The 14,563-nt window shown below is 37.6% G+C and overlaps 1 protein-coding gene across 1 annotated transcript in view; it reads left to right on the top strand.

Annotated features, from left to right (window-relative positions):
* The window catches only part of LOC137402779 (protocadherin Fat 1-like), a 91,120-nt gene that overhangs the window by 75,562 nt on the left and 995 nt on the right, over positions 1 to 14,563 (top strand). The window contains exons 62-79 of the mRNA XM_068089285.1: positions 554 to 676; positions 1,018 to 1,209; positions 2,477 to 2,709; positions 3,722 to 3,973; positions 4,078 to 4,259; positions 4,637 to 4,866; positions 5,276 to 5,512; positions 6,286 to 6,400; positions 6,758 to 6,892; positions 7,164 to 7,382; positions 8,249 to 8,575; positions 8,733 to 8,955; positions 9,560 to 9,617; positions 10,096 to 10,258; positions 10,781 to 10,951; positions 11,702 to 11,785; positions 12,793 to 12,893; positions 13,844 to 14,021. Of these exons, the coding sequence (XP_067945386.1) occupies positions 554 to 676; positions 1,018 to 1,209; positions 2,477 to 2,709; positions 3,722 to 3,973; positions 4,078 to 4,259; positions 4,637 to 4,866; positions 5,276 to 5,512; positions 6,286 to 6,400; positions 6,758 to 6,892; positions 7,164 to 7,382; positions 8,249 to 8,575; positions 8,733 to 8,955; positions 9,560 to 9,617; positions 10,096 to 10,258; positions 10,781 to 10,951; positions 11,702 to 11,785; positions 12,793 to 12,893; positions 13,844 to 14,021 (3,223 nt within the window). The remainder of the gene's footprint in view (positions 1 to 553; positions 677 to 1,017; positions 1,210 to 2,476; positions 2,710 to 3,721; positions 3,974 to 4,077; positions 4,260 to 4,636; positions 4,867 to 5,275; positions 5,513 to 6,285; positions 6,401 to 6,757; positions 6,893 to 7,163; positions 7,383 to 8,248; positions 8,576 to 8,732; positions 8,956 to 9,559; positions 9,618 to 10,095; positions 10,259 to 10,780; positions 10,952 to 11,701; positions 11,786 to 12,792; positions 12,894 to 13,843; positions 14,022 to 14,563) is intronic.

Here is a 14,563-nt window from a genome sequence, read left to right as displayed (position 1 = left end):
ACATAAATTATCCCTATGAGCAAATTTGCTTTTTTGTGTGATTTTCAGCTGTTGCTATTTAGTGGTAAAACGGCTGATTGCTGCTTCAGTACAGCTTCCAAAGTTTGGCTTGGTGCAAAATAATCGTGTTTTGAAAATCTGTTATCAAACAGCTCATTAAGAAACTTGCCGCTAATGATATGATAATGGATAATCGTACGTACAAAATTGAATCTCATTAAAAACTCTTTTTTCAGCAACATATTTTATTAATATATTTGTTTCTTTTTGCAAATTTTTATTTTTTTGTGAAACTTTCTCAAATAATACTTTAAAATTTTATCGCAGTAATCGCCTTGCTTATAATAAAAAGAAACAACTATTAACAACCGCTATAATGCGTATGGACTGAACCTCGTGCATATAATTATATTCTCTGGAATCACACAATTTCTTTGGCTGCCACCTCAACTCACATCTAACCAAACTATGAAACTGTACCAAGCTGGAGCTTATAACCGTTACATGCTCGCTCGCAGGTGCGCGCAGGTAGTCATTGCTTGCTTGCTTGCAGGTTTATCCCGAAGGTGCTGTCTATCGTAATACTACTTTTCTACTTACTACTACACTGTCTCCGCCCACTTCTGCTCCAGTGATTTCAACCAATCAGAATCCTTCACCCGATGGCACCGCAAAAGTATGCACCGCATTCATTTATAGGCTGCCAAGGGGCAGCTTGATGCTTTGTGGGTCTTGTACATACACAATAGCTGTAGCTTATGATTGAGAACTGGGGTAGGTCATGCTAATTTGGCAGGCTAAGAGCTCAGGCTATAGCCCAGGTTTGGGTAAGGTCTAATCAACACATTTCTTTCTGCTTTCATTGCTTTACTGCTTAGTTCTATGTTTGGTTGGTTTTACTAACAGTTTTATATGGTCAAGATGTTTCTAGCAGTGCTGGCTTTTTCTACCCCATATTTGAACTGCTGCAACATTGTTGTACATAGCATGAGCTTCTAAACAAGTATATGTTGTTAGGAAGGGGATGGTACAGCCAGCAACCCACTGAGACTAGCAGTCACTGACGCTGATGCTCCACACAACAGCGTGCCTTTTAGGTACACAATTCTGAGTGGCGATGACGATAACAAGTTTAGAATAGGGAGTGATGGCCTCCTGCTAGCCCAGGGCATCTTTGATATGAAGCTGAAGAAACATTATCTCCTCCAGGTACAGTAATTCACAAACCAGTAACTTGAAGCAGTTTTATTCTTTCAGTAGACAATTCTAGGTTGTCTAAGGAATGACAAGCATTATGGACTAGCGGAATGCCCGGCGTTGCACGGGTATTAAAACTCAACTTATATATATTCACTAGCTGTACTACCCGGTGTTGCCCGAGTAATGAAAAATTCTTTGGACAGAAAATTTATTTTGATATAACATACTGTATACAACATTAACCATTCTAACTTTTAAACTTCATATCATGAGAAAATATTTTTAAGCAGTTCAAATGAATGAAGAGGAAAAAGAAAACCACGGTAAAGATTTTCAAGCTTTTTCAAAGAACAACAACTTTTACATTTCATATCATGAAAGAAGTTTTTTCTTGAAATAAATTAGGAAGAAAAATAAAACTGAAAATGTGTTTAAATAAAAATGTGATATCATTAGTAAGTAACGGCTAAATATAATCTGTTTAGCTATGAATACAATAAAAAATTATTTAATAAATAAGGTAATAAAAAAGTCTATTTTATTTTTATATACTTACAATTTAGTATAATTAAGTATAACTTATTTTTATTTAACATATAACAACATTTGCCACTCTAACTTTCAAACTACATATCATGAGATAAATGTTTTGTGTAGTTGAAATGCATTAAGAGAGAAAATAAAAACAACTGTAAAGGTTTTCAAACAACTGTAAATTTAAAATTTCATAACATGAAAGAAGTGTTTCGTCGAAATAAATTAGAAGGAAAAATAAAAATTTAAAGGCGTTCAAATGTAAATGCGAACTTATTAGCAAGTAATGGCAAAATATAGTCTATTTTGCTACAATTACAATCCAAAATTATTTGATATACAATTATATGATTTCAGTTTGTTTATTGGTTATATATTGACATGTAGGCTAATATCGTAGGCTATAGGTACTAATCATCATCATAGAAAACTATGATAGCATATATCATATATATATATCATATATATATCATATATATATATATATGACATATTGCCATCATATATATATATGATATATATACATATACATATATATAATATATATATGATATATATATGTTAGCTATATATATGTTAGCTATATATGTTAGCTATACATATATATATATGAATATATATATAGATACACTTGTATATATATATATATACACTTGTATATATATATGTATATATATGTTAGCTATATATGTACATGTTAGCAATTACATAGAGGAAAACATAAGCTATTATGTCATTATAGGTCAAGGTTGAAGATAGCGGTGTACCTTCCCTCTCTTCTACTACCTATGTGAGGCTTGAGGTGCGCGAGGCTATTCTGCACCCACCTGTGGTTGTCTCACCTCGTAATTTCACTGTCGTCGCTTATGAAGGCACATTTCCCGGAGGTATTATCGGATATGTACAGGCTACGGATGCTGACTCAGATAAGCTGAGATATAACTTGGTCTCAGAGCAATTTCGCAGACTATTCAGGTGAGCCTTCTGATTGGCTGATTAGCAGCACTTTAATTTGCATGTGTATCTCTATGAAATATTAATTCCTATGCTATGGAAAGCCTTTATGGCGCCTCAATAAATTATAAATTTAGATTATTAAATTATCATTTTGTCATGAAAAAACAAAGCAGTTGGTTTCTCTTATTCTCCGCTTGACAGCAAAATATTCTTGTTTCCAAATTTTGATTTCCTGTTTAAAATGGATAATAAATCTAAACGTTTTTCTTCTACTCACAACTTTTGTTACGGATTTAAAACTTGGGTTTTTACACTTCCACCTCGTTTGTATTTTTATTTTATGATATTAAGTTAGAGTATCGGAATCTGCCTTTTGGTCAAAGAACAAAAACCATGGCAGTTTTTTTGCAGCCAGTTTTTCTAAGCCATAAAAAGTATTAAACTTGATTTCTTTATATCAAATGAATTGGTTTGCGTAGAGTTTTTTGCCGGTTTGAAAAACTTCAAATTAAAGCTATGGAACAAAAGCTCTAACTTCTACAGCAAAAATTAGTTCAATCAAATCGAGCAGAAAAAATTCCGCAGTGAAAGACTTAAATTCTACCTGTGGAGACGCTAGATTTTCTAATAAGTTTGCCATAATATCATCTCGTAATAACTAGGTACTGTTTATATTGTATTCACTTGTTTATATGCTTTTCCGTTTACCGTCCCAACTAGTTTTATGACAATCTGTTGCTATTTTAATGTTAATGATGTTTGCTTTTATTTTAAAGTCTTAATGCAATGCTAAAGAATTTAAAGGCAGCATCAATCGACCTATCTGTCTGCAGACTGTTAAAGGCAGCATCAATCGTCCTATCTGTCTGCAGACTGTTAAAGGCAGCATCAATCGTCCTATCTGTCTGCAGACTGTTAAAGGCAGCATCAATCGTCCTATCTGTCTGCAGACTGTACAGACGTTGTCATGAAATGAAATGATAGACCTAATGAAACACTAAAGATGTATATCTCTATCTTTTTTCTTTAGCATGGACTCTGCCACAGGCGCTTTTGGTTCCTATTCATTGGATGCTGGCATCTATGTTCTTAATGTTAGTGTGTCAGACAGCCGGTTTGAACGTTTTGGCATCATAGAGGTGAAGGTCGTCACCATAACTGATGAAATGATGACTGATTCTGTAGCCGTCAGAATCGCTCAGATGACAGCCAAGGAGTTTTTATCTCTTCATAGAAGAGCCTTTGAGCAGGCTGTAGTGAGTGTTGGCTCTTCCGAGTTCAGGTTCGTTGTAATTGTCTGCCCTCTTCTAAGGTAGCCATCTTTATTCATCAGCTATAGAGTAGAAGCGGTAGGCAAGAGCCGTAAGATTCTGCTTGCTCATGTAGGCGTGCTCACATCTTGAGTATAACCGAGGATTCAGAATCTTCCGGAAGAAAGAGACGAGCTGGAGATATTGGTGTTACTATACTGATAGCTATTGAAGCAGCCTCAGGCCAGATGGTACCTAAAGAAGAAGTGTCTTCAGCATTGAGAGAGAACGCAGATACTGTGGAGAGTATGCTAGGAGGTGAGTTAGTAAATTTCTATTTTATTATCTAGTGTGCGTTTAGACAACCACTAACAAGTGTACTTAGATAACCACGAGCAAGTGTCTCTAGACAACCATTAGCAAGTTGCTGATCAAAGGCTGACGTTTGTATTTAGCGTAATACAGGGAACTTTATTTTATTTATCACAGAGATTTGCGTGATGCAGTACTTATAGTTCAAACTGACTGCAAACATTCTTATTGAATGAGTTAAAAAACTGAGAGAGAACACAACTACTCAAATATGTCAACATTATAACTAGTTGGGTTATGCTTGGGTTGGGTTAGGTTAGTCACTCAAAACTTCATTGCTAGCAGAATTAAATACTTACTCTAAAATTGCTCTTGGTTCTTAGGCTATGAGGTAAGCCTTCCCGCAGACAACTTTGATTGCTCATCTGCTAAAGAGTGCAATGCAGATGAGAGGTGTGAAGTGCAATACCAGATCACCCAAGACAAGGTCACCATACATGCCGAGAAGCAGAGCTATGTATCACTGTTGGCTCAGCCACTGCCTAGGTGCGTCTGTATGGAGCCAGAGACATGTGCCAATCCGTGCAGCACCAACCCCTGCCCTAGTAATAAGGTTCGTTTAGGTCCTGAGTTGTTGAGTCTAACAGCTGATTGTATTATCCTTTTGAGTTGAAAGAATCAGGTCATTTTGCTGTCTTAAAACTGGCCAACTAGACAATATTTGATGACCTATTAACTTGACCTTAATTTTCATTTCAGGTTTTTTAGGTAAAAGTACATGTACCTTTGGAGTGAGCGTTTTCTTAAATTATGGGTTGTCTTCTCGGAACCTTCTAAATAGTCTAGCATGTTAACTCATTTGCCAGTTTAAGTACATATTGAAGACAATATCAAATGTAAATTTTCTATATATGGACAAACTTGGTCTGCCGCTAGATTGCTTCTTGTTTGATTCAATCAGCAGGAAGTAGGTTGTCTCCCCATCTGAAGGGCCTCTTACCTGCCCTATTCACTATTTGTAGTATTGCGTGGCTAACAATGTTAACTCCCACTCATGCAAGTGTCCGACCGGCACATTTGGCAACGACTGCGAGAGACGTGATGGTACATCTCTGGCTTTTGATGGAAACAGTTACGCTCGTTGGACGCTCGTCAATGATATTAAACAGACATTACAGGTGAAGTTGACTTTTAGGACCAAACAATCAGATGCAGTGCTTATGGATGCCCGAGGTGATCGAGACTATAGCACATTAGAGGTCAGTATTTCAGTCTTAAGAGATCTTTGAATATTATTGGTTGCTCATTTAAGAACTTGAGAGGGGATTGTTATGCTATACTAGTACCTTGGTGGTTCCGTGCTCCGAGAAAAATCATTAGGTGTAACAAGTAACTACACAATTATTCCAAAATAAGGCAAGGTGGCAGTGTGCTTGTATGGTAATCTTAATATCCTAGTTTGATTCTCATGCGATGTAATATTTTTTTTCTAACACTTTTAGCGTGGCACAATTCTTATTATAGTAAAGATTTGTTTTGCAAACAACTCAACATAGCGAACAATATTGTGCATGATGTTGGCAAATCCAAACTTTAAAAAAGGTTTATAACATATGCTTATGCTGCCTAGTGAATGCGTAAAAAAGTGGTTGCCTACCACTTGCCATTAGCCTGGCACATTGCCAATGGCTAATTTGAGTAAGCTACTATATGGAGTGCTAAACTTACTAATAAGAGCTGTGAGAGCAAATTTTAGCGACGTTGTTTAACGCAGAGTGCTATGCGTATTTTAACCAACATTATGACCCATGTCGCCTAAAGAATTTATTTCATCTCGCGTAGCTTAATTGGTTAGGGGTAGAGAACTGGTCAAATTTGAGGCCTGATTGTTGCAACATCCTGCTAACTAGCACTCGATATTGCGGTCACAGCTAGATTATACTACTCAGTTCATGACTTGTTGGCTAACTAGTCATTTCATTCGACAGTCTCATGACTTCCTGTGGTGAATGACCCGATTATATGTTTACAGATAGTACAAGGAAAGCTGCAGTACATGTTTGAGTGCGGTTCTGGACCTGCTGCGGCGGTCACAGATCCATTAATAAATGACGGCAACTGGCACAATGTGTCCCTCGAAAGAAAGGGTAAGTTTTGGAAAGCCTTGAGAAAGTCCAATATCATTTGAGAATATTAAACATTGAACATTGACATTGTTTAATGCCACTATTCAATGTTGACAATGATCAATGCCAACATTGAACATTTTCATTAAACTGTGTAGTAAAATAACAGAAAAGTGCTACAGCACTTCTTCATCTTGTGATAGCAAGAGTTGTGCCCTCATGTTATTCATCGATAGGCGAGTTAAACTTTCTAAGAGTAAGCGGAAGTGAATGAGTAAAGATTTATGCTGCCAATTCAAACCTCTCACAAAGGGAAAAAGCAAATGAGTGAAATAGGTATAGTCTCACAGCCTCACAAGCTCTAAATTATATTTGAAGGAAACTTTGCTCGTTTACTCCTGGATGACACCTACTCATCAGAGGCCCAGAGTGAGAGAGGCACTGAAGAGATCAATTTATTAGACAACAATGTCTACTTTGGCGCTACCGTTGTATCTTTACCTAGCAGTCCAGGTTTGTTTAATGTAATACTGTTATATCTTTACCTAGCTGCCCAGATTTGTTTATTGTAATATTTTTATATCTTTACTTGAGTTTGAAGCTATGATTAAATGGTCGCATTTTAGTTATACCAATTGTAGTAATCTTATGATATAGTCTCTTAAAATCACAAGTTGGCTACAATACGGATCTTCTGCCTGCATTCACGAGTTCAATGCAGATTGTCAACCTAATGCCATTCATGACTACAGTTGTCTTTCCACATTTTTCTCTTGCTTTGCAGATATTATTCAGGGTGGCTTTAAAGGATGCATGAAAAACTTACAAATGGACAGAGTTACCCTTCCCTACATCGGACAAAACAGAGTCGGCCATAGTGCTCTTTTTGAAGGCGTCGGGTTTAATTGTCACGAAGGGTTCTATGGAGAGTGCAGCATCAACCCTTGCCTCAACCATGGAGTCTGCATAGAGCAAACCAATGGAGTTCTATGCAGCTGCAAAGGTAAAGATGATCTTCGCGCATCCGTATCTGGTAACCTCTACAAATATTTGGAGTTTGTTGGCATAACCTAAAGCTTGTTATGCCTAGTTAGCAGTGGAAAGTTTGCTAACACTTCCGCAAAACTGAAGATTACTCTCAGGGCTGCAGATTTGGCTAGAGTCTGCGTGCGACAGCAAAAGGCAGGTGCTATAATCTGCGTGCGACAGCAGGAGGCAGGTGCTTTTGGGCCACGTACATAAGTTCTGTTAACATTGAAAACATAACATAACTATCGCTTTAACAAACTTATTGAAGTTCAATGCGCGTCAAACTAGAGCTTCGCAGTTTTCAAACATCATCAGACTATTTGATTTCATACTGCAAATAGACGATTCGATATTACAAATAGACGATTCCTGATATATCGCGATATTAATATTATGTAAAAAAAATTTATAAATTTTCGTTAACATTTTTTGTATATGTATTGTAACTTGAAAAGAATCCGTTTTGTGTTCGGGATAATTAGAAATTTATGTCATGAATGCCCGTGTGTGTGGCCATGCAATGAGCTTATTATGAGATTAGAAGGCATTTTAGTGCCAGAATCACTCTGAATATCGTCAGGTGTGAAATAAATCATCATTACACAATTACATCGTTTATATGATTGGCGATATCTATATAGATGTATATACATGTATATATAATATATATATATAATTTGGTAATTTTCAAATCGTCTAACTTAAAGATTGCTACCAAACTATTAAAAGGCCATACATATATCGTGATACTCTATTTCAAACCTAGTTTCCAGGTTATCTTTAATGCCCATGCTAGTAGGTGACTTGTTGATTGTCAAAGGCTGCAATTGTTTGCTGCAGGGTATGAGGGTGCCCGTTGCCAACACGACGTAAATGAATGCTTAAGAGATAATCCTTGTGCTTTGAACTCAACCTGCCAGAACACGCCAGGCTCATATATCTGCCATTGTCCGCATGGAAAGGCTGGTCCAACATGTCGTCAGGGGGATGCCTGTCTCAGCAATCCTTGTCCAGACTATGCAAAATGTGTCAACCTTGACTTAGCCTTAGGTCGAGGCGAGTTCATGTGTCAATGTAGCGATAGCTCATCAGAAATTGAATGTAGCACAACAGACCCAGAGGAAGTGGTGAACCCCTTCGGCTCAATAAAGATTATAGCAATAGTTGGTATGTAGAGTTGGCTTTTATCAGACATTTGCTTTTCAATTAACAAAACAAATATACTGACACACAATAAGACAGTGCGAAAAACTTGTAGATCTTGTGCTTAGATTCCCTCTTTCCTTACTAGCGCATAACATAAAAAAGTTCATTTTTCTTGCAGCTGGTGGATGCTTTCTCGTCATAATTATACTACTGGTTGTGATTATAATGCGTTGCGTTGCAAGCAAACGTAGCAAGCAAAGAAAGATGACTGATAGCTCGCATAGCGAACATGAGATGTTCAACATTCCGCCACAGCCCTCGCACGTGTCAACACATCATCGCAGAACCCCGAGTCCACAACCTCCCAGTGTTCCTCCACGACCAGCCAGTTATACTCCCAGGTTAGCTCTATGTTTTCTTTTAAAACGGCAATGTATTGAGGCTAAACATTCAACAGATCCAAACTTTTGGACTGTAATTTCACATATATACGGAGACAACCTAAGAGTTCATAAATTTATGATTTGCTATAATAAGTAAACACGACACCATAGACATCTTGGTGTGTGTATGCTCCATCAATATATACTTAAACCGTTTGCAGTGTCAATGAGTCTGGCGCTAATGGGTATGTTTATACTTCTAGACAAGTTCATTCAATGATCTGCACGCAATTGTGAATAATTTCCTCCTATTAGCTCAGGAGTTTTCTTTTCTCACATTTTTGTATCTCTCATAAAAAGATTTATAGTGGCCACGAATGAATTTAGTCTAGGTCTATAGCTGCAGAGCTATATTGTTATTTTTGTACAATCGTGGCTCATGTCAGCGAATAGCGTGCCAAGTCCTGAACCATACTTCTGTGATCTTGGTGGGACAACTCCTAGCTAAAATTTCAGGCATGCTTTTTTATCATTAACTTGAAAGCTTTTAAGAATACGTCTGTAATTGCCATGTTAGCAGTGCTTTCTTAACATAGACAACATGAGTGATGTTATTTTGTAGTGCACACGACGGAGCAAAGAATTACGGAGACCACAACTTTCAATCCATCTTCTCGCCAGTACGTAGAAATCTGTAAACAAAGATTGTATTTAGACTCATTGTTTTGGCCAAGTTAGACTCATCTTTGTAGATCCATACATAACAACCGATAGCTTGGGGAGGCGTGACATCATCGTGAAAGTAACAGTTACCGAGAAGCAGGCTATCTTCCTTGATTATTAATCAGATGTCAAGTGCATGAAAAGCTGTTAAGCGATTTAACAAGCATCGATAGTGTTTTGCTAAAGAAAATGTAAGGAAAAGCAACGAAATAAAAAAATGTTAGATGCAAACAAAAGTAGCTACTAGATCTGCAGCTAACAACCTCGACAAAAGTTATTAGTGTTAACTAAGAGTGTTAACACTTGCTAACACCAAGTGGTAACAATTCTTGTTAACACTTGGGGTTAACTAAGAAGGTTCTCAGTTTCTAAGATTGCTTTAAACATTGATAACTATGTCCAACATGTTCATGAAATACTGATGACCTCTTGCAGGAGTTCCGAGAAGAGATCGAGCGACCTAATCCACATCGAACGACTTCAACATTCGTTGCTCCTAAGCTCAGTCCGCTGCCTGCTAGTGTCAGCGACACAGACTCCATCAGAAAACCTGGATGGAACTTTGATTACCCTACGAATGAGTATAACTCCGGAAAAGGTGAGCCCACGATAAGTTTCTACAGCAATCTGTCACGCGTAAAGCAATAATTCTATAAATGAGGAGACATCAATAATCAATACTCAGTTGATAACGGGCCATCTTTAACTGCTGTTTACTATACCCAGCATATCACTTCATTGATTTATAGATATTAGTAGGCTTGCCAGTTCTGTGCATCTTTAGAGATCATAATGAGTAACTAGTATCTGCATAACTAATTCATGAAGTGGCAGGGAAGCTGAGTGGGATAGTGGTTAGAGTGCCAGGCCTTAAATCGAAGTACTTGAGTTAGATTCCTGTGTAAGGTAATTTTTTTTACCGCTTTTAGCGTAACTTCAGACGGACACTGGTCTTATTATAGTAAAGTTTAAACAAATCTCACTAAACCAATTTTTTCATAGCTATTGTAGTTTATCTGAAAAAGTCGTATCATAATTTCTCACCTAGTCGTGTTACCCTTGGCATTGTTTTTAATCTGTATTCTTCATCATCAATAGTTTCATTACTCCGCTATTATAGACATGATGTCCTCTGGGAAGGGATCGGACAGACCGTCCCACAAAGCTGTTGTTTCAGCAACTCCTCAATATTTGGCTAAGCAGTCTGGATCAAAGCATGGTTCCAAAGAAAGCTCCAAGCCTCCTTCTATTACTAATGGAAGCTTTGTTAGCCTTCCGCAAGAGGATGAAGGTAATAAAGCTTGATCAGGCAAATAAAATAAAAAAATACTTGAGATATCGGTAAAGTAGCAGCTGTGATGAGTTGAAGCTATTCGTAGATGTAAAGGTAAGGCCACACGAGACAAAATTCTCACGAAATCGGCGAAATTTGGACGAAACGATTCGTACGAATTGACATTTGGACGAATTTGTCCATCGTTGGTTGCGCACGATGAACGAATCCTGAATTGGATGAAACGTCAGAAATTCCTATGAATCGTTGTTTGATTGGTCGGTTGAAAAGGTTAGTTGAATGTTGAAGGTCGTTTTCTTTGGAGCGTGTTTGTACTGAAGCAAATAATTGAAACGGAATCGGCTTTATTTTATCACCGCGTTCTGATTGGCTAGTTGAAAGTTAGTTTCGTACGAATCCGTGGTGGGGAAACTCCGTGTGGCAGGTCAGAAATTTCGTACGAATGGAATTTTCCAGATTAGTTGAAATTACACGATACGTGTGGCCTTACCTTTAGTGGATCGTTCTTCGTTCACATTGGACATTCATTGGTCACTCCATGTCCAAAGTGGACACCTGTGGACTATTCTTTGTCCACATTGGATGTACATAGACCAGTTCAAGCCATCTGTGAACATATATTGGCCATTCCATGTCCAATGTGGACATTCATAGACCAGTTCACGTTCACTTAAATAATTTTAGACCAGCTATAATTTTGTTTTATTATTTCTATCAAGCTATGCATTTACGATTATGAATTTGTAGTTCGCATAGCTCCACATCACCGTAAAAGCTTAGCAACGGCTACGGGGCGTAACTACCGCCCACCTCAGCACATTGTAGCCAAAGGTAATGCATGCTAATAGCCTCCAACACACTGTTATAGCTGCTGTTATAGCCATCATGTTAGTATGGATTTAGTTAGCCGCTCTCACTGATGCAGCCTCTTTTGTTAACGCTTTACTGACACACCGCATTATCTCGGAGATCGCAAGCTGTTAGGCCTTGGGCTATATATATCACAATTGGTGTGCGCATGTCCTGTCTGTTTCCCACATCATCAACCACAATGTCCGCGTCCTCCACGAAATATTTATCCATCAAACCAAAAGATGTTGATGATTTTTGGATGCAGGTCTGAGAGGCTCTGGTAAAATTTGTTTGTAAAATTTGTTTGTAAAATTTATTTCCATTATTAAATGTTTTTATTTCTTTGAGAATGTTGTTTTGTAGTGATTTTAGTTTTAGAAATGAAATTTGTGTGTTGTGGTTTGTTGGGTGACAAATCCTTTCTAGCAGTGGTTGTGAATTATTCATGTAGTTCGTCATAAAGCTACCAATAGTGGGCTTAGTAGTAGACAACTCTTGATACTAATGCACTGGGAACGGCTTTCTAATGCGATTTCTTTCTATCAATAAATTTCCTTCAAAAATAAATTTGACTTGTAATATGTTGGAGACTCGGAGCTTGATGATGACGTAGTTCCAAGCAGCAACCCGTAAAGTATAGCCTCCTGCAAATTTCTTTGAAAATTTAGTCATGTTTTGTACTATTTAGGAAGGCATTCAAAATTAGAAAAAAAAACTGACATAGGCCAAATCCTGTTCCTCCTTGACTGTTTTAAGCTCTCATGCAAACCTTGACATCCGCAACTGAGTAAGGCAGCTTTCCTCTCCAGTGCTAAACACTCACAGACTTCAACCTTCTAACAGCTATCAATCTGCTAAACGTGTGATGAACTGACAGCATGCTGCGTAAATCTACTGAACTATTCTACACACGCTGCCACGCTGCCATGATAGTAAAGAAGAATTGTTTTTATTATCACTATTATACTTATTGTTTATGGTTTTAGGTTATCACTGGGACACGAGTGACTGGGTCACAATGGACGAGGATGACGACCCTAGAAACAGGCAATTAGACAGACACGGCTATCCTGCGGCCCGACTTCTCGTATGTATTTCAACTGAGAAATTTAAAATAGTCGTTTATATACCAATAAACATTGAGAGAAAATAGAACGTGATCATATTTGCTGCAGCTTTAGTATGTAGTCAAATTTGGGCACCTCAAATCTGCTAGCATTCTCTGTAATCGTAGCGACAACATCGACAGATAATTTGTGAGAACTGAATATACATTTCTTCAGCATAAGTTACCTTATACTAACTAAAACGGTTGATTTTACGCGTAGAAATCTAATCTCACAAAAGCACAATTACAGGAGTCAGCTTCTCAGATTACGCAGTATCACTGATGTCATGCAAACAGCCAATAAACTGGATACTGAGTTGAACAAAATTGATTTCAACAAGTTGCAACTCATTCTTAATATTATTTCAACTGTGCCTAAACTCAACATCCTGTATAATCGTGGCTAACTAAACATGCTAGTACTCTGGCAGCCTCATACGCCGTGAGAGATCATCAGGTGTAATAACAATACGTACAATTAATCATATGCCGGTTGATCGGCAGAGGTGATTGAGTATTGATCTCTTAAGCTGGAAGCACAAGTTCGAATCCCATACACGGCAATTCTTTTCTCCCAACCTTCAATGTGGTTTCAGACAGATAGACACGGCTTTTGTAGTAAAGATTGTTTCATCGTTTTGCTTATTCGATCACCTAATCGTAATTCATAAAAAGTTAGTAAGACCACCTTCATGCTAGCACGAGTCACTTAAAATTCTATAGTTTATTTGGATAACTAGTAGAGAAATTTGATGGTGATTTCGGTAATTAACTAATCTACTGATGCCCTGTTTTATTAGGTCAGCTTATAGGCTAGTTTTTATAAGCAGAGTTGGACTATATGGAAGTACATATTCATAGCTGCACTATAGCTTCCATCGCTATATCATGCCTATGAGTGTCAATTCTACAGCAGACTTATCTTGTAGTCTATGTCAGAAGTGGACGACTCAGAATACGTTGGAGACTCGGAGCTCGATGATGATGTAGTTCCAAGCGGCAACCCGCAAAGCATAGCCGCCCTGCAAGCTGAGTACAAGCTAGATTATAATGTTCCAGAAATATATTTGCCAAAAGCAGACCCCAATCACTATCTTCCCAGCCACGGTGAGCCAACCATTCGCAAAATTTACTTGCATCATGACAGAACTGTTGGGCTATGTAATGAGGAAAGGCGTTGTAGCATCATGTTTAAAAGTAACAACTGCTCTGCCTTCCCATTTTGTCTCATACAGTCATACCTCTACATATGAGCTTAATGCGTACGAGGACTGAGCCCGTATGACAACGTTCTCGTATATAAAATCACTAACTACAAACTAATTCGTTCCCACAGTATGAAAAAAACACCTAAAAACAGAATATTTTGATGGATAAACGTGTTTTTAATTGTTGTAACTCGCTACTTACGCTCACAAACTAACAAATATCTATTTAGTGGTTATGGTTTGAAATAAAACGTTACATTACTATGTGCAGTACTGTATGGAGTTCATATCTTCGAGACAAACGTAGCGACTAACGGCAGTGTGAGAAACTTGACTGGTGCACTGGACTTTTTTGGCGAAATGTAACATAAACTTACTTACTAAGCACATACTTGAAGCTAAGTTTTAATCTTTTGCTAGATTTAACTTTATTTCGTCCTA

This window comes from Watersipora subatra, chromosome 8 (genome assembly GCF_963576615.1).
Source record: "Watersipora subatra chromosome 8, tzWatSuba1.1, whole genome shotgun sequence".
Taxonomy (NCBI): Eukaryota; Metazoa; Bryozoa; class Gymnolaemata; order Cheilostomatida; family Watersiporidae; genus Watersipora; species Watersipora subatra.
This window is presented reverse-complemented; position numbering and strand designations above follow the sequence as displayed.